The sequence below is a fragment of the Phoxinus phoxinus genome (assembly GCF_949152265.1).
Source record: "Phoxinus phoxinus genome assembly, chromosome: 18".
NCBI lineage: Eukaryota > Metazoa > Chordata > Actinopteri > Cypriniformes > Leuciscidae > Phoxinus > Phoxinus phoxinus.
Genome location: NC_136893.1, coordinates 31,762,275 through 31,789,247, shown reverse-complemented (window position 1 = coordinate 31,789,247; position 26,973 = coordinate 31,762,275). Strand labels below are relative to the sequence as shown.

Below are 26,973 nucleotides of genomic sequence, written 5' to 3'. Positions count from 1 at the left end.
GGAAATGGATCTTGCCACACGTCTTTTAGGGGTCGAACACTAGTGATCAACATTTTAGTGTCATCAATGCTGTGGCACCGATTATCATGTGTAGACCCTCCTGCACAACTGCTGGCCAAGATACAGGCAGTGTTGGTGGACTTTTTCTGGGACCGTCTGCACTGGGTTCCACAAAGCGTACTGTTTTTGCCAAAAGAGGAAGGAGGGCAGGGACTCGTTCATATCGCCAGTAGGGGCGCCGCCTTCCGACTCGGTTTCATCCAGAGACTCCTTGTTGGGCCCGCAGACCCTGTCTGGAGACCCTTGGCCAGAGCCATACTGACCCGAGGCGGGAATTTGGGTCTTGCTGAGCCTTTGTTTTTAATGGACCTGAGTGCTAAAAAACTGTGTAACCTCCCAAAGTTTTACCATGGACTGTTCACTGTGTGGGGGATGTTCCATAAAAAGAGAGTGACAAGCTGTGAGTCCCTGTCATGGCTGTTGAAAGAACCAGTGGTGAATGGCACTCGTTTCAACGTAGAACACATAACTGGACCCTTCGTGATGCAGCTGTTCTGTGCGGCTGGGACTGTCACACTGAGACATGTGGTGGATCTGTGTGGACCTAATCTGATCGACACTGCAGGTCTAGCCTCTCATGTGGGACTTAGATCGATCAGGATCATAAATCAAATGCTCAGCACTTGGAAGTGTGAACTCACAAAGACTGAATTATCCTTGCTAAAAGACTACTGTAGTGGACAATGTCAACCAGTTGTTGATGATACTTTTCCAGCATTGACTCTATTTCCTGATTGTAAAGACTGTACCGGCCAACTGTTAGAGTCCAGAGAGAATCTCACAAATGAGTTTGATGACAAGGGAGGAAAGACTATGTATAAAATGTTTGTAAAAATTGTAAATAAAGGTAAACTAAGTGGTCGGGCTGACACTCCTTGGAGAGCTCATCTAGGGCTTGAAAATTCAATAATAATTTATTGCCATGTCAACAAGTTGATAGGAATTTGTCTTGGTACAACTCTCAGATGTAAATAGCCTAAAGACAGACATCATAAGTACAAAAATAATAACAACATTACCCAGCAAACAGTTAAACAGTAGACCAAACCCCGCAGACATTAAAGAGACAATACCCCTCGGCAAAGAAAGTGCACAGTGCACACAGTTAGTAAAATGCTGCTATCAGTCAGTGCAAGTTCAGATGTCTGATAGCCAGAGGGTAAGTGCTGTCTCTGAAACGTGATGTGGAAGTCTTAATGCTCCTATATCTTCTGATGGGAGGAGATTAAAGCGATGGTGAGCAGGGTGAGAGTGGTCCGCTATGATGTTTTTAGCCTTTCTGATTATTCTGGTGGAGAAAAGTGAAGGGAGGCTACAGTCTATGATTTTTGATGCTCTGCGTACTACTCTTTCCATCCTAGTTTTGTCCTGAGCGGTTGTGTGACCGAACCAGACAAGCATGGAAAAAGTGAGCACGCTTTCAATAGTTGACCATAGAAGTGGGTCATGGCAACTCGGCTGACTCTGAACTTGTTGAGCTGCCGCAGAAAGTGGAGTCGCTGGTGAGCTTTACTGATCTTAATGTTGGTGTTGAGCTCCCATGATAAGGACTCCTGGATTGTGGTCCCAAGGAACTGGAAGGGAGTGACCCTCTCCACCTCCACCCCATTAATGGAGAGCGTAGGGTGGGGACTAGGGGTCCTTCTAAAAACTACTACCAGTTCCTTGGTTTTTGAGATGTTAAGTGTCAAGTCAAAGCTTTCGCACCATTTCACCAGCTTACCTCTCTGCGGTAGTCAGACTCATCCCCGTTGCCAATAAGACCAACTACAGAGGTATCGTCTGCAAACTTAAACAACTGAACTGGTGTGTGATTGACAGAAATGTGTGTATAAAGAGTACAGAAGTGGGGAAAGGACGCAGCCCTGGGGGGCGCCAGTGGTCAAGAATACATGCAAATGACATAATACCAAGGCTGGGTTCTAGGAACATGCAGGACAACACCAGAAAAACAGAGAGTAGTACCGAGTCGCCATTGAGCGGCGCCATTTTTGCACTCTAGAGTTAGGGGACCTACATTTCCATCATCAATCCCAATGTAAGTGAAGAGTGCGTTCTGTCTGCAGAGGGAGACGGTTTACCACTGCTTTCTGGACTGTAGCAGACTGTGCTCTTTTTCCAGTTGCTGCAACAAATGTTCTTGATGTTTGGAGATACATTTCTAAGCATCTATTTATTCTTGGTTTTAGCTACAGTCAGAAAAGGAGATTAAAAAGTCATTTGTTTAACTTTGTATTTGGTCAAGCAAAAATGTCTATCTACCTCAGTAGAAGGAATAAGATCGAAGAGTCCTTAGATTCTGACACAAACACTGTTTTTGTTAGAATGGTGAAAGCTAGATTGAAAGTTGATTTTGATTTCTACAGTACCACAAATAATGTAGAGGAGTTCATAAACATTTAGTGATCTTAAAGGGCACGTATTATGACATTTAAAATGTTCCTAATGTTGTTTAGGGAGTCCCCAACAACAGTTTTACGTGCATGCAGCAATGACAAAAAACACTTTTGTTGTCGTATAATATGCATTTATTTTTACCTGATTTGCTCACCATCTCCCAAATGATTCGTTCAAGGACTCATTTTTCCAAACCCCTCCTTTGCGCGACGCTAATCTGCGATTGATTGGTCAGATGACCCAGTCAGTTGTGATTGGTATACTCTGTGCAGAGATTGTGCGAGCATAGCCCAGAGTTCATATTGTAAAAGCACAATCAGTCTTTGTTTGCATTAGCCCGATGCATAAACATAACGTAAAAAAAAAAAAAAAAAAAAATGCAGTTACGTTACTACGAGGTATTACTCTATTCTTTAAGACAACTCCGAAAACAACGACAAACACTTCACATATCTCAATACAATTGTCATTGAAGACCTAGAAGCTAAACGGTGCTTACACAACAAACTAAATAATTATTAAGCATGCTACATAAAACATAAAAGCAACAATTATTAATAACACTTACAGGTTGTGATACGGAGGAGGAAGCTGATGCAAATACACTTGGAACTGAACCTTCCTTCAATATCAGCCAGCTCGCGAATCCAAGTTTGATTGCATTTAAAAAGCAATCGTCTTCAAAATGGCGCGAACAAAGCACAAGGCTCGGACTACACTTCTGTGGTATAGTTGTATATATGAATTGTAGCCACTTAGTCTTCAAATGCTCCTCCTTGGGCAGATGAAAAAAGTTTGCTTTTGAGTCGCACTTCAGAACACAGCGTCTCGTCGCCATGATGTTTCCCTGCTGGCCTTGGAGCGCAATAAGTGGGCGTGTCGTATTCAAATAACTTGACAAGTTGACGTCATCTAGTCAGAGAAAAAGCTTCGGTCTTCTAACGATTCATAAAAATGACTCCGAGTCGACTCTTACTTTTGAAAGACAATAACTTTATATACGGTACACTTTCATATTTCAAACTTTGCAGGATGTTTTTGTTCACTTAGATCTATGTTACACACTACATGAAAGGTACATTTCTAAATTCCATAATAGGTGCTCTTTAAAAATGTGTTATGCTCTGTTGTGGAGAATGTCTTGTGCTTTGGAACTGTTTTAAGTTAAATCCTGCTCATTTTTGTTTTTGTTTTGGAAATTGATTTCTCTGTGTTGTAGAGAACTCTGTTTTGAAAAATAAAGAGGTTTGAAATATCCCTCTCTCCCTCTCCCTCTCTCTCTCTCTCTCTCTCTCTCTCTCTCTCTCTCTCTCTCTCTCTCTCTCTCTCCCCCCTCTCTCTCTCTCTCTCTCCCTCTCCCTCCCTCTCTCTCTCTCCCTCTCTCCCTCTCTCTCTCTCTCTCTCTCTCTCTCTCTCTCTCTCTCTCTCGCTCCTGCAGTGGCTGATATTCCCGGGCTGATCCCCGGAGCTCATCTGAACCGTGGGCTGGGTGTGTGTTTCCTGCGGCACATCGAGCGCTGCCGTGTGCTGCTGTATGTGCTGGACATGTCGTGTGCGGAGCCCTGGGTTCAGCTCCAGCAGCTGAGCTTCGAGCTCGACCAGTACCGGCCTCAGCTCTCGCTCAGACCGCACGCCATCGTGGCCAACAAGATGGACCTGCCGGGGGCCAGGAGGAGCTTGGAGGCTCTGAGGAGCCGCGTCCCTCACACGGTCATCCCCGTGTCTGCACTGACCGGAGAGAACACCGGAGAGCTGATCCTGCACCTGAGGCGGATGTACGACAGCGGCCTCTCCTAGCAAACATCTGGCTTTCTCCAGCTCAGTACAGCTCACAGTCATCATAATCTGATCTACACTTGTGGCCGTGACCCGGATCCGAGAGCTAAACATCATGCAGGTTAATACGAGACTGCTACTGGGATCACTCCACATGTGCCGTTACTGTATGATTTACTGTAGTAAATCTATGTTTATTATTTTCTGGTTTAAAAGCCATAAACTGAGGTTTGTAATAAAATATATTTTAACCTTTTTTTCCTGCCTCATTGCTATAGAACGACTGCCTGGTCACTGTATCATTGATCCACGGGATCTAAAGAGACCTGTTTATGTGACCGCAAGCATCTAAAGTTAAAGCATTTTAAATAATTGATCTATGTTTTTTTCTTCTGGTGTTGGCCTCAGATCTTCAGGTCATGCTGCTGATTTCAGGTCAATGATATTTGACTAAGGAATTGTGTAAATGTTAACTCCCATGTCTTGTTCAGGAGTTATATGACCCTGGAGGAAAGTTGTGCATGCAATGATGCGTTCTGGGAAGTTCGATTTTCTAGTTGAAGTCGTGTTTATGACGCCAGGTGTCGGAGTAAGATGGCCTTGCACCTTCTCTTAACTACACAAAATACAGCTAGGATTTTTAACTCCACTTCAAGAAAAATAAGAACAAAGAATGTGCATTTATCTTTTTTAATTAGAATGATTTTTTTCCACTGACCAATTTTTTTACCTATTCATATTTGCTCTTCTTCAATGTAGAAATGAATAAAAAAATATATATTTTATTACATGTCCCCTACAATGGACACCACGATTGAAGCAACAAATATAAATTGCATACGTACAAACAGAAAACGTGTGGCAGTTCACGATATGCCTGATTGAGTTGCTGGTATGGAATCGCTCAGAAGAACTCTAGTAACAATGACTAGCAAACTGTTGGGAATTAAGTTAATAGGTATAGAGAGTATATATAAAGAGAGAGTGCAGAATAAAGAAACATTATTGTGAATGATACGAGGCATCGCTTATCTTATGCTTTTGGAAGTACTGCCATTGGCCGATGGTACCAATGGTGTCCCCGACCCATGAAAAACAGCTCCAAGCTATCTTTATCCCCCAAGCTATTCGGTTTTAAATTCTTCTTCTAGTGTTGATTGACGGTCAGCTGGTCTGGTTATCCTAAATTAGACTTATTTGCTTTTAATTATTGTTTGTATGCCAACTGTGATGTCTGTGAGCATGCTGCAAACTACTTTCTCTACGGGAGGAAATACACACTACTACTATAGGGACGTCCCGCGTGACGTCACGCCATTTGGAGCAGCCATCTTGACGGAATAGAGAATGCTAAACCGCCGGTGATATACAGCTCGTCGCGAAATATTCCTATCATGCCCGAGCGATGCTGTGCAGTTGGATGCGATCAGATACGTGATCATACAAAAAGAATATCTTTGTACCGTATCCCAAAATAAATAAAATGGAGAAACAAGTGGTTGGCGGCAATAAATGTTGTGGAAAATTCTAAGTCTTCAAAGTCTGGTTCAGGTTTCAAAGAAGTTCTAGCAGAGTCGAAGTTTCAGGTCTCAGAAGAAGCAACTTTATTGAGCATTCAACAAAGTGAGATGTTAGCTACGCATCTGATTTCTACATGGCTGGTTTACAAGGTTATACTTTTTCTTATCTCTAAGTGTCCAATTGGTGGTCTTCACACTATCTCTTAGTGGTTGCTCCTCCTCGCCACTATTAGAAGTTCCTTCCCACTTGGCCTACTTCTAATTGTGGTCAACCTTCAGCGCATGCGTTATTTTAAAAAATGATATCATTTATGTTTTTCTGGGTACTTTCTCAACAATGTCATCTCAGGACAAGCTTTTACTTTCCCAGCAATGTTATCTCAGGACAAGCTTCTTCTAGTTACTTTCCAAGGCCATCTTTTCATAACCAACTCAGCTGACCTTTTACCTACATCTTGTTTTTCTCATTTTGCACCATTGAAACTTAGAGCTTATGTATGTGATAGATGGATTTCTCCCACACAAACAGGTGATTTTGTTTTGTGTTTTTCCCTGTAAACTCAGTTAAAAAATTATTACAGGTAACGTCACTATAATTCCCCGCTGGTGTCCAAATCAAATAGTTGCTGACCCATCTGGACTCGTGATACCGATAGCCTGCTATGCTTTTAATGAAGCTCCGGTGTAGCGTTAGCGTGATGGGACGTGAGTAGCTGTAAATGTCACCGAACTCAATGTCAGGAAGTTTTTCTACACATTTAATGGCTGTAAAAAGAACTTGTGGTGCTTCATATGGATCTATGATTCCTAATTCCTTTATCTTCCTCTTGTATCTTTTTGTGATGCTAATAAGTGCGATGACATGACGTGAAGAGTTAGCTGACGGCCGCTGCACTAATAATAATAGTGGTGGGGGAAAAAATTGATTCTGTTCAATATCGAGATATTTTGCGCACGCAATTATATCAATACTGTAGTGCAAAGTATTGCAATATTTAGGCTAATTATAAAATAATTATATTATTAGTATAATAATAATAAATATTACACACCCCTAATAATAGATCCATTGCCACTGAGTAGCTGACGGATGTATTCCGTCAAAATGGCTGACACGCGGCTAGAGGTCACGTGACTGGGAGATCCCTATATCCTCATATTTTAAACATTTATGAACTAGAGTTAGTGATTTAGGGCCCTATTTTAACGTTCTGAAACGCAAGTATCAAACGCGAAACGCAAGTAACTCTGTGGGCGGATCCCGGCGCTGTTGCTATTATACCGGCGGGATAAACGACTCTTGCGCCCGACGCAAATCTAACATGTGTTGGTCTGAAGTAGCTTCATTACTCATAGGTGTGGTTTGGGCGTAACGTGAAATAAACCAATCAGAGCGTCCTCTCGCATTCCCTTTAAGAGCCTATGCTCCTGTGAGGAGTGCAGTCTGGGAACAGGAAAAAACACCTCAGCAACATTAGCACATAATCAGTACTACGACATGAACCCAAGACTTGCAACAGGGGAGGGGAGTGGGGGATGGAGGTCACCCAGCACAGGCAAGCAGCCATCCGGTCCTGCAGCGAAGGATGCGGGGTGGGGGGTGATTGCATATCTGTGTATATATGTAAGAGTTTGTGTATGTGTAGGCCTGGAGATTCGCTCCCCCTGGCATCCAAATCTCGGTGCCTCAGTCCGCAGGATGTCATAGCGTTAGCACAGCAAGTTGCCATGGAGACAACCTTGATTAGGTCCCAAACAGAGTCAACAATCAGCAGGTGTCCGTGAGAGATGGGGGAAGGAGCAAGAGCGGCTCACTGCAGTGCTCTTCCGGCGGAGTGTTGTTCCAACAGCGGCCTTGGCCGAGGCCAGTGCTGGTTGATGGGGCCGAAAGCAGATAAGATTGGGATTGTTTGGTCTTGGGGCGAGTAGCCGCATTCCTTTGCACGACTACTCTCTTAGTCCATTCTGGTCCATCAGCTTTTGCAAAGCCGTGAGCTTCTCCATGATGTTATCCATATTTCGGGTCACCTCCCTGATGTTATCCATAATGCGGTTAATAGTCCCAGCCTGAGTGCTGACCGCTCTGCCCACTGCTTCAATCATGCCGGGCAGCATTGTGGGGCTTGGGGCTTAAATCTTCTTAATTTCTTGATAAACCAGGGCAGTGCCTAATCCAGTCAGCAAAAGACCTGTTATCATGGTTCCGAATAGATAGATATCTTCAATGTCCTCCACGGAAAGAGCCGCCAGACACACGACCCGCCACCTCTCCCACGCGTCCATCGTGTAGCCAGCTGCGAACGTCCCGGCAGGGCAGTCAGGTTCCCCCGAACCCAAGCTTCTCGTCGAGAAGATGGTGTCAATTGCGTTGAGAGACCAGTTGATCAAATCCATGATTTTTAGTTTGGAGAGCAGTGCGGCGAGAGTCTCTCAAAGTTAAGACATAAGACTAGACAAGAGGAGCGAAGCAGGGAAGGTCAGGGGGAGGAGAGGGAGAGAAAATGCGACCGCCTTCGCTGAGAGCCAGAGAGAAGGTTTGGCGGATTTGCCAGGCACACGCAACTTACATGATGGTAACGGTGATTTCGCAGTCTTCAGGATTTAGTTTCATGGTTCTTGACGGACAACCCACTTTGTCAGATGTCCTTATATAACGATGTGTCTCGCCACTATTGGTCAAACAGGTTTGATCCGTCATTACTACAATTAGCCTGAATAATTTGGGTAAATGTGTAAGCTAGATTTATGCCGATTTTTTCACATCTTCATGGACACCACAATGACATTTTTCGCAGGCAGGGGGCGCTGCCGCCACTCTTGTTTCTACTTGTATCCCCACAAAGAAGTCAGAACTCAATGGATAGCTTCAAAACATCTATTTTTATTAAATTATTAAAAGAGTCTTAGGGTGGGAATAACAGGAGGACTAGGCCATAGGAGGCTAGTCAATGTCAGCCCAGCTTTTTCTCATTTCCTCCAGCCGGGGGATTGGACAGTGGGAAACTAGTTAGCGTCCAGGCAGCCGCTGCCTATAACACTCGGGGTTAACTCAAGTTACCAACCCAACCCACCCAAGTCACAGGTGACTGGTTATCTGGAACTGTAGTGGCCCAAGATCAGACCAAACAATACAAAACCGTCAAAGCACTCGTGTACACACTTCAAGAAACAGGACACTTCAACCAGTAAACTCACTGGGACCAAGGAAAACGACCAGTATCCAGGCAAGCGTCTCGCTGAAGTTGGGCTGGTTAGCTGTTGTGTTAAGAGAGCAGAAGAGCAGTCGGGCCGAGGGAACACCTTAGAAAGCTTTTGTTTTTACTGACGAAGAGAGTGAAGCAGAGAAGCCAAGATATGAGAGAAGCTCACAATGACGTACAGATCAGGGGAGTCGTAGCCAGTCCATTATCCCACCACATTGAACTACGAAGTAGACATTAACGATGCTTAAAGGGATAGAAAAGTGAAGCCCATTAGAAGCATCACTTCCTGATCGCCAGGCGAACTGCGCAGACTCGAGCTGAGCTTGGTGACGTAGATGTGACGGGAGTCTTCTAGTCGCTGTGCCGAGAGAAATCTGAATCATTCCCTTCCGAATCTCAGAGACGGAGAGCGTGAGCATTAGCTGTCCATGAGCTAGCAGCGGGAGCAACTTTATCACTCTCTATGGGCTTCTCGACTTTATCAGACTCAATGCCTCCACGTCCCCCGATCGCCCGTGAGCTTCTCCGCCGGTCTATACGGTAATTTCTCTTCAGTGTGACAGAGTCGCGTGGTTATGACGCAATCGTTAGCCTATTTTTACAAAAACGGCTTCTACGGGGCCATAACGTAAGACATTGTCGTGTTTCTTTAGGAATAAATAATGGACAAATGGAGTCTTTAAACGCCTCAGATGTAAAGTTATTCACTGCCAAAGTGACGCCAAAGCGAATGGGAGTCAATGGAAGGTTAGAAGGCTAACAGCAGGAGATGCTCTGCTAATCAATGGCGGCGCCGGGGAGGCTTCAGTTTCCGGCGGATGGATTACCGCCTTGGTTTGAACTAATCGGGTGAATAAATGACTCCAACAACTCGCTTATTAAGTGACTTGCCGCCACCTACTGGCGGGTTTAGTTTTATATTTAAAGCACCCTTTAATTAAAACGTTAAAATTATAAATCATATTTAAATAAATTGAATAGCTTTATTTATGCACTTGTAAATTAAGTGTAAATATAGTAATGCCAGTTCGGATGCCGCTTCTGTCACCTCTGCACTGCAAGGATGGATTTTAATGTAATGATTTATTTTGACAGCGGTACTGTGTTATTCTAGTAGAATTTAATTTGAATGTTATAATTTGACATAAAAGGTGATGCATACCTCTAAATACGTTTAGAAATAATGTCCATTTTTAGGTGAAAATGCCCCTGGAAATCAGTTTAAGGTGGAAAATATTGACCCTTAATAAGAAACTAATTTCGGTCACTGCTGTGAACTGACCACTGCACAGAATATGTTAAATATGAATATCTGCGTGAGTGCTGTCAACAACAGGCCTACACCAGCCTGGTACCAGTACAAAAACACACCAGGAAAATATCGTCTAATTATTATCAACAAAACTTTGAAAATATCGAGATATATTTTTGTCAATATTTTTTTTTTTACATCTAATAAAAACATGTTGAACAGTTTCCATTTCCTGACATACATTACATCAGCCAGAGTTGTGTTTGCCCGTGATATGTTGCGTTAAGATTAGTGTGATCCATTCTTAATCTTTTTAAATATAGTAAATTAATTAATATTATGACTAATTTGTCCTTGTTTTATGTTACTCTGTATTAAACGTCCCAGTATTCCTGCCATGTACTCCCACAAGCTTGTTGAATGGAGACTTTCCTTCATTACCCACTCGAGTGCCTCTCTTCCCTTGTGTCCCAACATGTGCTGGTGCCCTGCAAACTGCACTATTCCCAGATGTCTTAAAATAATACTGATTTATCATTATAATGCCCACTCTCCAGTCTAGTACAGCAGGTGGCGGTAATGCACCTTTGAGATGAGTTGCTTCATAATATTGAACCCCACAGGCCAGCTGCGGGTCACGCGCACTCCAGCCCCACAGGAGGCGCTGCGGGTCGCGCGCACTCCAACACTACGGGAGGCGCGAAAGAACAAACTTCTCAGTCAGTTCTGACACGCGCGAGCGCCGGCTGGACCCCAGCGAAAGTGTGTCGGACTCGGCTTTCATGAACGGTTTAGTGATGGATAAGCGGACTAAACGGCCCCGAGAAGACGAGGAGTGTGTTGTCGATGTGTGTGACGGAGAGTTCTGGCGCTGGGACGCCGATGATACGGCGGTGTTTCTGCGGAGAGAAGGACTCGAGCAATGGGAGCAGGAGTTCAGAGGTAACGTTCATCAACATCATCAGTGATAGATGACAACAGTTATTAACATGAGATCCGATCGCTGTACTAGTGCTTCTTTATTTAAGTTTGGCTGGTTTCATTGTCATTCTCTCGCAGTATTTTTAGGCGTACGTTAGTAAAGTAACGGTACATTTTCAAACAAGATGCAGTAATGTTAATGTTAAACTGATAAGCTACCAACTAGAAAGTAATTCACAAAACATCTAAAGCGATAGAAATTAAACGTACAATTTTTGTAATATATATATATATATATAAACGTTAAAAAAATTCTCATTCAGAAAAGCAGGAGGTAACTCCTAAATTATGAACCCATATGCCTATTTTTTTAATCAACACAGTAGTTTTAGCGGATTTCTTGTTAAATGATGAACAAAGAGTCATGAACTTTAAATCGACACAGAAAAGCCTAAAATTGGGCTTCGATCATTGACTACAGTCTGGAGATGAAGCTGGACAGAGAGTTAGCAGAAACCTCGTCTCTTTCCCCTCTCAAATCTTCATTACATCAGAAATAAAGAGTTTGTTGTAAGCTGTCCTTACTTTCCAGAACTCCTTGCATAATCACATTCAACATCAAGTGTGGTGTTTCAAATAAGAATTCTTCTAGTCTAAAAATAAATAAATCAGAATAATATAGGCTGTTATACCTATCATATAATAGTTAATCAATATCAATATTCACCTTATTCCGCCCGCCCACTTTTAATACTTCACTCATTTTGTCCACTTTAATACACCACTTTAATACTTCACACATCCGGTAGCTAGTTCAGTAGTTCGAAGATTGAAATATAACTTGAGCGAAATGATAAATAACGTTAATACCGTTAATGTTTTAAATTGGGAGCACGTAGAAAACTTTGTACGACGACCAGGTGGTCTCATATTGTCCCATAGGTCGTCATTGTTAACGTAGACTATATGAAGTAGCCAGAGGAAACCAGGGCTGAGGTCCACTTTTAAACACAGGAACTTCCCTAAGCACTTCCCTCGGGGATCCCTGCCGCCATTTTGAAGTGTGTTGCACTTCCTGAAGTGGATGAGGGAAGTTTATATGGACAGACCCTCGTTCCCTCGATTTTGGGAGCAAGTCTACTTCATATGTACACTTCAGGCACCTATATGTCCCACAATGCAGTAGGGCTGGACCCGAATATTAGAATAATCGAATATTCGTTCGGTGGGTTGGTATTCGATTTGAAAATTTGACATTCGAATATTCGTTTTTTGTTGTTGTTTTTTGCACAAGTGGGATCCCCCGTGAAACGGTTCTCATTCGCGCTTGAATAAGGCCGGCGACACACTGGCTGCGTGGCATGTCCGTTTTTATTCCGGCACCCATGTTAACAGGTTGGAGTTTGCACACTACCTGCTGATACACGAGTCGGAAAACGCGTGCATGCTAGAAAAAGAACCAACGCCTAAGATGTTTATATGTCATTTTGACACGAATAGTCCTACATATCAATAAATGTAATTTTGATGTTTGAAAGTGATAGGTTTTGACATAAATGCAAATATAAACTATAAATATTTTAAATATTATCGATTATACTGGCCAGACCGATCTACTGCGCATGCGAGACACTTTTTCTTTATTTAACTTATGTTTTTTCTTTATTTAAATTTCGTTTTTCTATATTTAAATTTCGATATTAAAATAATTTTTTAAAATATTTTAATACTCTGTCAGTAATTTGTTAGTCAGAAAAATATTAGACTACCTTAAAAGTATTGCTTAATTTAACAGACCTGTGTGTGTGTGTTTTATATCACTATAGTGCAGTGTCCGCGTTCTCGGAGCATAAGCCCAGCCCGCGTTGAGGCGCGCCGCTTCCCGCTCACGCTGTTCTGTAGTTTATTAAAAGCTTATTAATTCTGAACGTGTCGCGTCTCACTTGTCTATCTATATTGCACCAAATCGACACTGCACTCCCTTGTGAAGTCGATTGGATGAACGGTTCTCGAAATAATCAAAATGCAAACAGACATACAGACACACAGGCCTAGAGATTCCTGCTTTTATTAGAGAGAAGATTATGTTCAGCACCCTCTCTCCGAAGCTTCGAATATTCAATGTTCATTACTACCGAAGCTTCGAAGCTCAAAAAATGGTATTCGGACCAGCCCTACATGCAGTGCGATTGTGACGTCAGCACAGATCTCTCTAATCACCACCACAACAAACAACTCTATGATATATATATATATATTAAAACAACCCAAACACACATACATTTGGATGCTGCATTAAACTAATTCTTAAAGGGGAGATCTGTTGAAATGATCAGGTAACTCCAGCTGATTCCAGTGATCAAGGCTTAGGACAGTTCAATTACTCTGGAAATGGGGCCAGTTCATGAAACTGAGGCAAAATAAGGGGCCGGAGAATATGAGTAATTGTGGTAACAAATGAGGAAATTACAACAACAAACTGAAGGAATCATTATATTCTATTCTGTAAATGCAGAACAACAGAACAACACATGCACGCTGTGATGCACGCAGACACATAGGCCCAAGGCATTGTTACACTAAATGGCAATACAATGTTGAAACCTCAGAGACCCTTCTGCCCCCTTCACTGGATAAACACAGAAGTGGTGCTTTTGTAAACTCACTATAACAAAAATTACTATAAATAATTAGTCTATGGCAACTCTAATCAATAGTTGACATTTAGTAATTAATATCAAGCTCTTTACATGAAATTAGTTGTTAACAATGAATGAACTTAATAAAATAAAGATAAAAAGATGCTAACTATATATTTCTATACAGCATTGCTTGTTCCACCACACAAAGTGACAATCCGTTACACGTGAAGATTTACTGCATCTTAAAGATTGTTGTATTTGTATTGTATCTTCTGTTATAAAGATGAAGATTGACATTACGTTATTTAAAAAAAACAAAAACAACTTATGTTCTGTGTTTTGGCTACTTTTTGAATTTTGTAGAATTATATCTCTAGGTGATGAAGATAAATTAACAAAAAAATCTTAAATATTAAGTGTTAAAATATTGTTTCATTTTACCTGGGGCCCCCAATCAATGTTGGTTCGCCTCTGCGCATAATAGCACAAAATTAATAAAAAAAACAATATATTGACCCGCGTTCTGTTTTTTATCATGTGCCGTGCACGTTTGCGATGACGTAAGATGCACGCAATCGCACCAGGGTTCGGCAGTGTGAAACCAGACCACCGGTGCGGGGGAACCGGGAACAATCACGCCTGGACCGCAGCAAACGAGCCCAGTGTGAACACACCCTGAGTTAGAGGAACTGGCCGAGAACTGACGTTCCCCAACGCCCCCCGAGAACTGACGTTCCCCAACGCCCCCCGAGAACTGACGTTCCCCAACGCCCCCCGAGAACTGACGTTCCCCAACGCCCCCCGAGAACTGACGTTCCCCAACGCCCCCCCGAGAACTGACGTTCCCCAACGCCCCCCGAGAACTGACGTTCCCCAACGTTCCCCGAGAACTGACGTTCCCCCGAGAACTGACGTTCCCCAACGTTCCCCGAGAACTGACGTTCCCCAACGCCCCCCCGAGAACTGACGTTCCCCCGAGAACTGACGTTCCCCAACGCCCCCCCGAGAACTGACGTTCCCCAACGCCCCCCCGAGAACTGACGTTCCCCAACGCCCCCCGAGAACTGACGTTCCCCAACGCCCCCCGAGAACTGACGTTTCCCAACGTTCCCCGAGAACTGACGTTCCCCCGAGAACTAACGTTCCCCCGAGAACTGACGTTCCCCAACGCCCCCCGAGAACTGACGTTCCCCAACGCCCCCCGAGAACTGACGTTCCCCAACGCCCCCCGAGAACTGACGTTCCCCAACGCCCCCCGAGAACTGACGTTCCCCAACGCCCCCCGAGAACTGACGTTCCCCAACGCCCCCCCGAGAACTGACGTTCCCCAACGCCCCCCGAGAACTGACGTTCCCCAACGCCCCCCGAGAACTGACGTTCCCCAACGCCCCCGAGAACTGACGTTCCCCAACGCCCCCCGAGAACTGACGTTCCCCCGAGAACTGACGTTCCCCAACGGTTCCCCGAGAACTGACGTTCCCCAACGGTTCCCCGAGAACTGACGTTCCCCAACGTTCCCCGAGAACTGACGTTCCCCAACGTTCCCCGAGAACTGACGTTTCCCAACGTTCCCCGAGAACTGACGTTTCCCAACGTTCCCCGAGAACTGACGTTCCCCCGAGAACTGACGTTCCCCCGAGAACTGACGTTCCCCAACGTTCCACGAGAACTGACGTTCCCCAACGCCCCCCGAGAACTGACGTTTCCCAACGTTCCCCGAGAACTGACGTTCCCCCGAGAACTAACGTTCCCCCGAGAACTGACGTTCCCCAACGCCCCCCGAGAACTGACGTTCCCCAACGCCCCCCGAGAACTGACGTTCCCCAACGCCCCCCGAGAACTGACGTTCCCCAACGCCCCCCGAGAACTGACGTTCCCCAACGCCCCCCGAGAACTGACGTTCCCCAACGCCCCCCGAGAACTGACGTTCCCCAACGCCCCCCGAGAACTGACGTTCCCCAACGCCCCCCGAGAACTGACGTTCCCCAACGCCCCCCGAGAACTGACGTTCCCCAACGCCCCCCGAGAACTGACGTTCCCCAACGCCCCCCGAGAACTGACGTTCCCCAACGCCCCCCGAGAACTGACGTTCCCCAACGCCCCCCGAGAACTGACGTTCCCCAACGCCCCCCGAGAACTGACGTTCCCCAACGCCCCCCGAGAACTGACGTTCCCCAACGCCCCCCGAGAACTGACGTTCCCCCGAGAACTGACGTTCCCCAACGTTCCCCGAGAACTGACGTTCCCCAACGTTCCCCGAGAACTGACGTTCCCCAACGTTCCCCGAGAACTGACGTTCCCCAACGTTCCACGAGAACTGACGTTCCCCAACGCCCCCCGAGAACTGACGTTCCCCAACGTTCCCCGAGAACTGACGTTCCCCAACGTTCCACGAGAACTGACGTTCCCCAACGCCCCCCGAAAACTGACGTTCCCCAACGCCCCCCGAAAACTGACGTTCCCCAACGTTCCCCGAGAACTGACGTTCCCCAACGTTCCACGAGAACTGACGTTCCCCAACGCCCCCCGAAAACTGACGTTCCCCAACGCCCCCCGAAAACTGACGTTCCCCAACGTTCCCCGAGAACTGACGTTTCCCAACGTTCCCCGAGAACTGACGTTCCCCCGAGAACTGACGTTCCCCAACGTTCCACGAGAACTGACGTTCCCCAACGCCCCCCGAGAACTGACGTTTCCCAACGTTCCCCGAGAACTGACGTTCCCCCGAGAACTAACGTTCCCCCGAGAACTGACGTTCCCCAACGCCCCCCGAGAACTGACGTTCCCCAACGCCCCCCGAGAACTGACGTTCCCCAACGCCCCCCGAGAACTGACGTTCCCCAACGCCCCCCGAGAACTGACGTTCCCCAACGCCCCCCGAGAACTGACGTTCCCCAACGCCCCCCGAGAACTGACGTTCCCCAACGCCCCCCGAGAACTGACGTTCCCCAACGCCCCCCGAGAACTGACGTTCCCCAACGCCCCCCGAGAACTGACGTTCCCCAACGCCCCCCGAGAACTGACGTTCCCCCGAGAACTGACGTTCCCCAACGTTCCCCGAGAACTGACGTTCCCCAACGTTCCCCGAGAACTGACGTTCCCCAACGTTCCCCGAGAACTGACGTTCCCCAACGTTCCCCGAGAACTGACGTTCCCCAACGTTCCACGAGAACTGACGTTCCCTAACGCCCCCCGAGAACTGACGTTCCCCAACGTTCCCCGAGAACTGACGTTCCCCAACGTTCCACGAGAACTGACGTTCCCCAACGCCCCCCGAAAACTGACGTTCCCCAACGTTCCCCGAGAACTGACGTTCCCCCGAGAACTGACGTTCCCCCGAGAACTGACGTTCCCCCGAGAACTGACGTTCCCCAACGTTCCCCGAGAACTGACGTTCCCCCGAGAACTAACGTTCCCCAACGTTCCCCGAGAACTGACGTTCCCCGAGAACTAACGTTGTCCTGGTTGCATTCGCAGCGCCCGTAGGAACTCTGAAGTGACGTGAGCTGCGCTTGTTGTGACTTTTATTTTGACGGCGCTGAGAACGCCAGCCAGAGCCACACGGCGCTCAGTGTTATTAGCGCTAAAAGGTTTGATGTATTTGATCTGTTTTACAGACCATGGCATAACAGGGCCGGGACTGCCATACCTCACCGAGGTGCTTTTGGAGAAGATGGGTGTTTCGTAAGTGTTGCTTGAATTCTTCTGTAATGCTACTTCATTATCAAAAACCAAGAAACTGAAATCGTTTAAAGATAGCGTAATGCCACAGTCTGACCCAGTTTGGAGCTGTGGATTTCCAGTGCATGTTTTGCATAAATCAAATGTGCTGCGGTTGAGCTTTAATGGCAATAATCATGTCTGGCCTCTCTAGCCCTCTGGGATCACGCCTGCAGATCCTCCACTGCCTTCAGAAACTCTGGCAAATCTCAAACGAACCCATGAAGGTATGCCAACGCTTGCAAAACTAATGCTGGTTATTCAAATGCTGGAGCCAGACCTTTCCAAAGGTGACGTGTGTTCCCAGGTGTTCAACGACCCCATCCATGGCCACATTGAGCTGCACCCCCTGCTGGTCCAGTTCATAGACACGCCCCAGTTCCAGAGGCTTCGCCACATCAAGCAGCTGGGAGGAACGTACCTGGTGTTCCCCGGGGCCTCCCACAACCGCTTCGAGCATTCAGTCGGGTAAGTGTCCCGCGCTTCACGCCGTCAGCGCTTCACTGGAGCATGCGTGTCTTTCAGAGTCGCTGCAAGTGTGTGTGTGTGTCTGTGTGATGCAGGGTGGGGTATTTGGCAGGATGTCTGGTCAAGGCTCTCAATGAAAGACAGCCAGAGCTCTTCATCACGAAGCAGGACATGCTCTGTGTGCAGATTGCTGGCCTGTGCCATGACCTGGGTGAGTGACCACATGTTCAGATATAAGCGTGAGACCGCTGGAGTTCTTCTGTGGGTTTCAGACCGGCCTTTCCAGAAAGAGTTCACATCTCATCCTTTTTGTAATGTACAATATTTGAACATAAACCAGGAACAATGCCAGTGACTGGAGATAAATGAGCACCCGGGTTTCCCCAAGTCTTGATCTAAGAGCACACTTAATGTTTTTGCCTCGTCATTCTCTAAAGTCACCTTTTTGTCTGTTGTCCAGGTCATGGCCCATTCTCTCATCTGTTCGATGGCCTGTTCATCCCTAAAGTTCGCCCTGGTGAGAAGTGGAAGGTAAGTGTGGAAAAGACCGTGAGGTGGAGGAAGAGCCGTACCTTCAGCTTCTCAGGGGTGACCTTGTTTGGAATTAGATTTGTGCCTAATGTTTTGAAACTAACTTTTCAGAAAATGAATAAAAATAACCCCAAAAAAAAAATCAGTCTCAGACAATATTGTATGCTTACTGTGCGTTCACACCGGACGCGAATAGCGCGTAAAATGTGCGCCTGCTTGAACGTTTTGAATGCATTCGCGCGTCCAAAGAGAAATGGACACGCGTAAAAAACAAGCGTTGTGGAGCGAAATTGATGCGCGTCCGAGGCGAAATCCGCTTCTTCTGGGAGAGGCAAGTGCTGCGGGAAATATAAAAATATTACTGTTATTGTGTCGCGAAATGTATTTTTAAGATTTGTTCAGTCGAGAATGTAGTTGTTTAAAGCTCAAATCTGTGGTTTGTTTATAAAGATAGCACCTACTTCAAAAATGTGATCTGACGTTTCGGAGTTGTGAGATCTAGGCGATCAGCGGGCGCTCATGTGACCCGCTGGAGCCGCCTCACCTCGGCTAGTCCTCCTGAGAAATGTTTAAATAAACAATCTATAGCTTCGTTTCTATTATATGAAACATTTAAGTTAAACCATTAATGACTCGTTATAACGAAGGTCAAACGACTTCTTTAATTAACGTTATGTGAGTAATTTATTGAGGCCAAACATATAATAAGTTATTGAGGCCAAACATTTAAAATAACATTATAATCTGAAAAGCAGGCCTTCCCCCGTTTACCACGTCACTTCACCACGTGACAGCAGCAAGCAGGCTCCTGATTGGTTAACGCGGCGCAAATTGACGCAGAAGTTCAGAATTTTCAACTCGGGCGGCAGACGTGTGAATGCACAAAAAGCACTATAAAATCATTTACGCCTCATTCGCGCCGCGGGAATTTTTTAGGCGCGTACCGCGTCTTTGCATTGACTTAACATTGAAATCACTCGCGCCTGACACGCTATTGGCGTCCGGTGTGAACGCACCATTAGACTCCAGTTTCAGAGTGCAGTTTCTGCCCTGCAGCACGAGACTGCCTCAGTGCAGATGTTTGACCACCTGGTGAAGGTTAACGGTCTTGAGGCGGTCATGACGCATCATGGGTTGAGACTTCCAGATGACCTCATCTTCATCAAGGAGCAGATCGCCGGGCCGCTGGATAACTCTGTGTTGGGCCGTTCGGTATGTTCGGGCGAGTGTTGGTCTGCTCGTGCACAATACGACACACCGTAGAGTTAAACAGCTGGCTTTCTGAAGTAACACATGAAGCCAGCATAAACACAACTTTAGCACTAGTGTAGGGGCTGTGTATGAAAGTATATGCCAAATGTTTTTTGAAACAAAAAAACTTGTTGAATTTCTTTGATCGAACAATATGCATTGCAATAATACTTGCTTACATTTTAATGTATTTTTAGGACTTGCATAGAGTTTCTAACTTCGATACGATACCTTTAAAAAATATCGATATTCGAAACCATGGAGAAAAAAACTGCCACAATATTAAGGGGGTATTTTTTTTATTTAAAGCTAAATATACCAAGTCTAGAACATGACAATGAGGAATATTTTACATTAAAAAAATCTGTTCATATTTTTCCATCGGACCAGAGCTAACATGATCCGTTGTATTTTTATTACCTGTTATCAAAGATTAAAATATACTGTAGGATAAATATACTGTAGGATAAATATACTGTAGGATAAATATACTGTAGGATAAATATACTGTAGATAAATATACTGTAGGATAAATATACTGTAGGATAAATCTACTGTAGGATAAATATACTGTAGGATAAATATACTGTAGATAAATATACTGTAGGATAAATATACTGTAGGATAAATCTACTGTAGGATAAATATACTGTAGGATAAATCTACTGTAGGATAAATATACTGTAGGATAAATCTACTGTAGGATAAATCTACTGTAGGATAAATATACTGTAGATAAATATACTGTAGGATAAATATACTGTAGGATAAATATACTGTAGGATAAATATACTGTAGGATAAATATACTGTAGGATAAATATACTGTAGGATAAATATACTGTAGGATAAATATACTGTAGGATAAATATACTGTAGGATAAATATACTGTAGGATAAATCTACTGTAGGATAAATATACTGTAGGATAAATATACTGTAGGATAAATATACTGTAGGATAAATATACTGTAGGATAAATATACTGTAGGATAAATATACTGTAGGATAAATCTACTGTAGGATAAATATACTGTAGGATAAATATACTGTAGGATAAATATACTGTAGGATAAATATACTGTAGGATAAATATACTGTAAGATAAATATACTGTAGGATAAATATACTGTAGGATAAATATACTGTAGGATAAATATACTGTAGGATAAATATACTGTAGGATAAATATACTGTAGGATAAATATACTGTAGGATAAATATACTGTAGGATAAATATACTGTAGGATAAATATACTGTAGGATAAATATACTGTAGGATAAATATACTGTAGGATAAATATACTGTAGGATAAATATACTGTAGGATAAATCTACTGTAGGATAAATATACTGTAGGATAAATATACTGTAGGATAAATATACTGTAGGATAAATATACTGTAGGATAAATCTACTGTAGGATAAATCTACTGTAGGATAAATATACTGTAGGATAAATCTACTGTAGGATAAATATACTGTAGGATAAATATACTGTAGGATAAATATACTGTAGGATAAATATACTGTAGGATAAATATACTGTAGATAAATATACTGTAGATAAATATACTGTAGGATAAATATACTGTAGGATAAATATACTGTAGGATAAATATACTGTAGGATAAATATACTGTAGGATAAATATACTGTAGATAAATCTACTGTAGGATAAATATACTGTAGGATAAATATACTGTAGGATAAATATACTGTAGGATAAATATACTGTAGGATAAATATACTGTAGGATAAATATACTGTAGGATAAATATACTGTAGGATAAATATACTGTAGGATAAATATACTGTAGGATAAATATACTGTAGATAAATATACTGTAGGATAAATCTACTGTAGGATAAATATACTGTAGGATAAATATACTGTAGGATAAATATACTGTAGGATAAATATACTGTAGGATAAATATACTGTAGGATAAATATACTGTAGGATAAATATACTGTAGATAAATATACTGTAGGATAAATCTACTGTAGGATAAATATACTGTAGGATAAATATACTGTAGGATAAATATACTGTAGGATAAATATACTGTAAGATAAATATACTGTAGGATAAATCTACTGTAGGATAAATATACTGTAGGATAAATATACTGTAGGATAAATATACTGTAGGATAAATATACTGTAGGATAAATATACTGTAGGATAAATATACTGTAGATAAATCTACTGTAGGATAAATATACTGTAGGATAAATATACTGTAGGATAAATATACTGTAGATAAATATACTGTAGGATAAATCTACTGTAGGATAAATATACTGTAGGATAAATATACTGTAGGATAAATCTACTGTAGATAAATATACTGTAGGACAAATCTACTGTAGGATAAATATACTGTAGGATAAATATACTGTAGGATAAATATACTGTAGGATAAATATACTGTAGGATAAATGTACTGTAGGATAAATCTACTGTAGGATAAATGTACTGTAAGATAAATATACTGTAGGATAAATATACTGTAGGATAAATATACTGTAGATAAATATACTGTAGATAAATATACTGTAGGATAAATATACAGTAGGATAAATATACAGTAGGATAAATATACTGTAGATAAATATACTGTAGATAAATATACTGTAGGATAAATATACTGTAGATAAATATACTGTAGGATAAATATACTGTAGGATAAATATACAGTAGGATAAATATACTGTAGATAAATATACTGTAGGATAAATATACTGTAGGATAAATATACTGTAGGATAAATATACTGTAGGATAAATATACTGTAGATAAATATACTGTAGGATAAATATACTGTAGATAAATATACTGTAGATAAATATACTGTAACAAATGCATTGCTCATCGGGCATAAACGCTGGTTAATACATTAACGTTATTTGATGAACAGATTTAAACGCAAACGTGCGTCACACGTGAAAACAATGCTCTGGATCAAGTCACTTTATATAGTGCTTTTAACAGTACAGTTCTTCACAGTGTCAAGTTGGAGGATCGAGTGTCAGTAATGTATAAGATTAAACATTACATTTTCAGTTAAAGGCATTTCATTATTGAATTCAGAGATAGTTTAGTTTAATTAGTATCTGTGTAATCAAATGGATGATAATCACTAATGAAGGCAAATTGCAGAATTAAATAATAATTTTTTGAATAAAGTTAAATAGCCACAAGTTAATTTACATTTGACCACAGTTAAAATATTTACTTGTCTAACATTCCTCAGTCAGATTATATTAACTTTAAGAATTACGGTGACAAAACGAGAGGACACACACTCATGTCAACAACAATACTAGGCCGTCTTCGTAATGTTTCAGAAAGTTAAATTGAGAAGAGTTACAGTGTTTCCTTCAGGAGTTTTATTTAGCAGTGGGGTAAAGTCTGTCCAAACAACCGGAGAGAAGTGAAAGTGACCGCTCCTAGTGTGGGTGTATGATACTTCGGGAGATTAGCATTAGTACCGTTCAGATATTTCAGTATCGATATTTATCGAAATATCTACAAATTTGAATAGTTTTTTGAATAATAGCTACAGCTTGAATATTCACATATTGAAGCCGGCGTAATGTGAGCGTGCAGCGCTTGTCTTCTGACCCTGCAGTGGCCGTATAAGGGCCGGCCGATGGAGAAATCATTCCTGTACGAGATCGTGGCAAACAAACGGAACGGCATCGATGTGGATAAATGGGACTACTTCGCCAGGTGAGCGGGAGCGCTGAGGGCCAACGAGGAGGAGCGTGTCCTGATGTAATGGTAATGTGTGGTGTTGTGCACAGGGACTGTTACCACCTGGGGATCCAGAATAACTTCGACTATCAGCGCTTCCTCAAGTTTGCACGGGTGTGTGAAGTGAGAGGGAAGAAGCACATTTGCACACGAGACAAGGTACGGTCTGGGTTCATACTGAGTGTGTGTAATCATTGATTTAGTGCATGTGATTTTAAATTGAGCTTCTACTCATTAGGAGACAATTTTCCTTTTTTTTTTTTTTACCAAGATATATTTATTCTTCTCATTTTTCCCACTGTCATTAACCCTCTGGAGCCAGAGGCTTTTGGGCCCGTGGAGTTTAGTCCTGCCCTGACATTTGTGCTGTTTACCGTTGCTTATAAACACATGAATGTCTGAAGTCTCGTTGCAGTATTCAGCACAGGGCTACCATAGTGCGAGCAACATGTGCGTAGAGGTTTGTATTCAGGAGAAGTGGCGATTATGCGTGGGTGCTCTCATGAGCCATTCAGTCAGGTGTGTGAGGACTAAAAGAAAATGTTATATATATATATATTAGGGCCGGGACTTTAACGCGTTAATTAAGATTAATTAATTACACAAAAAATAACGCGTTAAACATTTTTAACGCATTTTAATCGCACTTATTTTTGCACCGCGGAACGTTTCTCACTAGTGTTGGGCGATATGCTCCATTTTCATATCGTCCTATCGTCAGCCTGTGAGATCGGCGATACACGATATTATCGTGAGGGGGCGGGGCTTACTTATTTGATTATTAACTTGCTTTTTTACTTATTAATTTGCTTGTTTTATTACTTCGTTTTAAATATGAGAATCTTTAATCTAGATTAAAAAGTTTGTTGAGACAAACTTTAAGTTGGCTTGTGAAAGTTTGGACCAGATAGTTTAAAAAAGTTTAAGTAGTTTGAAGTTTAAATTAGTTTGAAGTTTAAAGTAGTTTAAAGTAGATTTAAGTTTAAAGTAGTTTAAAGTTTAACATAGTTTGAAGTTTAAATTAGTTTGAAGTTTAAATTAGTGTAAAGTTTAAAATAGTTTAAAGTAGTTTACAGTTAAAAATAGTTTAAACTTTAAATTAGTTTGAAGTTTAAATTAGTGTAAAGTTTAAAGTAGTTTAAAGTAGTTTACAGTTAAAAATAGTTTAAACTTTAAATTAGTTTGAAGTTTAAATTAGTTTGAAGTTTAAATTAGTGTAAAGTTTAAAATAGTTTAAAGTAGTTTAAAGTTTAAAGTAGTTTACAGTTAAAAATAGTTTAAAGTAGATTAAAGTTTAAATTAGTTTGAAGTTTAAATTAGTTTAAAGTGATTTGAAGTTTGAAGTAGTTTAAAGTTTAAAATAGTTTAAAGTATAGTTTGAAGTAGTTTAAAGTTACTAGGGTGTTTCTAGAGGGTTGCTAAGGTGTTCTGAGTGGTTGCTAGGCGGTTGCTAGGGTATTTTGGGTGGTTGCTAGGGTGTTATGGATGGTTGCTATGGTGTTGCTAGGGAGTTCTAACACACACACACACACACTCAAGAGTTTTTGAGTTTAGAGTTTAGTGAATGCATGAGTTTAAAGTAGTTTATAAGTTTACATGAGTCTAAGAGTTCAGAGTTTAATGTATATTAGCATCGGTTAGGGCTGAGGATAGGCACTCAAACAATTAGTTTGAAGTTTAAAGTAGTTTGAAGTTTAAATCTGAGAATCTTTTTCTATTTAGCTGGTAAAGGTGGAGTGTTTATTAACAGGCTAAATCTGGTTATTTCCCGGTATAGTGAGATGAAAAAAAGATCAAATCATTTTTGTATCTGACTCAAAATTTCAAAATGTCAGCGGGAAATGTACGGACACACATCCTCTCCTGCCGTCACAGACGCAGCATTCTGACTGTAGGACAGAACACGTTTTAATAATTTCTTGGATCAGGAAAGATCGGAGTTTGGGATGATGTCCTCCTACCAGTGCTCTCTCTGTCTGGATGCACTTCATATGCGCTCTTCAATAAGCGCAACGAACGCGGGTTAATGTGTTTTAATGCCGGGAGAAATCAGAGTTAAGGGCAAACAGAGTCGATCGGTTTATACTAAAACTTCTGACTTGACTCCGATAAAGGAAAACAGTTAATGCGTTTATATGAGCACATGGATCGTCAGTTTATTCAGCATAATCAGGTTAAGTGTGTGCTTGTGAACGCCACATTCTCCTCGCAGAGACGACTATGGATATAACGGTATAGCAACTATCTTAATTTACTGCCTTAATATTCCTCTTGTGGACCTACATTAATGACAGTGAAAACATTAGAAGAATATTTATTGTTAAACAAGTGTTTAAAGAGTTGTGCTGTGTTCGTGATCTAAAGACATGTTAGGCCGCCGGCTATTTTAGTGATATTATTATTAATATTTTGTAATTGTATTGTTTTTAGTGTTATTAATGTCATTAAATGTTTTGTTAACTAACAAATGTGTAACCATAATGTGCTATGGAAACAATAGGCCTACTGACGAACATGCCGTTTTCATCTTGGATCTGTATAAGAATGATGCGTCCGTTAAAACAAGCACTTGTGACAGTTTGTGAAGGGATCATCTTGCAATTCAATGTTAATGTGGATGTAGTTTTTTGTGTCTGTTTAAAAATAAATAAATCTTGGAGTCATCATACGCGCGTGATGGTGATGTCACAAGTGTTAGGCTATGAGGTGATGTCGTTAAATTTAGGCAAGGCAAATTAATTGTAGTTCCTAATATTCATTTAATAACAATACTATTTTTATTATAATAATAATAATAAAAATAATTGAATACATTAATAAGAAAACGAGCCCATTATCGTATTGATATCGTCAAAGGCATCTGCCATCGGCAATATCACTGACTATCGTCTATCGGCACAACCCTATTCTCACTGGATGAGTTCAGGCGGCCCGATTATACTGGAGCACCCACTAGCGCTCACAACCATATGTTCACAACTTCCATAGACAGTATTTAAACGATAACTTCTAGCGTTGCCACCCGTCTCGGTTCTCCAGGGATTGTTCTCTTTTTTTGAGCGACAGTCCCGGAAAATGTATATTCTTTCCCGGGACACGAATTGTATAAATTGTCAGGCAACTGCCTGTGCTGTCGGTCGGTCACGCGCGCATCAACACACATCCAGGACTTAACAGCGTGAGCAGTTGCTAGCTAGCTTTAAAAAAACGTTCTATTTACATCTATTGTGTGAAATGGGGGGAGAGACGGACGAGGAGGATAACACAACAACATCAGATGAGCCACCAGTGTCAAAGAAAATACTATTTACAACCTACAACTCAGACTCAGACCCCCAACAATAATAATAATCTGAGTGTCCCGGTTTTTCACAAATCAAGGTGGTAACCCTATGCCCGACCGATGCGGACTTTCAAATACCAAATGAAAGCCTATGTCTAAAGGGCGTGTACAAGTTTGGTAGGGGCTAC

General features: G+C 42.3%; 2 protein-coding genes across 2 annotated transcripts in view; both read left to right on the top strand.

The window, feature by feature from the left end:
* Positions 1-4,599, top strand: part of mtg2 (mitochondrial ribosome-associated GTPase 2) — a 34,654-nt gene extending 30,055 nt beyond the window's left edge. Inside the window, exon 6 of the mRNA XM_079589417.1 lies at positions 3,896-4,599. Coding sequence (XP_079445543.1) covers positions 3,896-4,254 — 359 coding nt within the window. The 3' untranslated portion in view covers positions 4,255-4,599. The remainder of the gene's footprint in view (positions 1-3,895) is intronic.
* A 6,287-nt stretch (positions 4,600-10,886) lies between these two features.
* The window catches only part of samhd1 (SAM domain and HD domain 1), a 33,872-nt gene continuing 17,785 nt past the window's right edge, over positions 10,887-26,973 (top strand). The window contains exons 1-9 of the mRNA XM_079588445.1: positions 10,887-11,150; positions 17,389-17,455; positions 17,646-17,718; positions 17,799-17,959; positions 18,055-18,170; positions 18,420-18,490; positions 19,547-19,702; positions 23,378-23,478; positions 23,553-23,661. Of these exons, the coding sequence (XP_079444571.1) occupies positions 10,991-11,150; positions 17,389-17,455; positions 17,646-17,718; positions 17,799-17,959; positions 18,055-18,170; positions 18,420-18,490; positions 19,547-19,702; positions 23,378-23,478; positions 23,553-23,661 (1,014 nt within the window). The 5' untranslated portion in view covers positions 10,887-10,990. The remainder of the gene's footprint in view (positions 11,151-17,388; positions 17,456-17,645; positions 17,719-17,798; positions 17,960-18,054; positions 18,171-18,419; positions 18,491-19,546; positions 19,703-23,377; positions 23,479-23,552; positions 23,662-26,973) is intronic.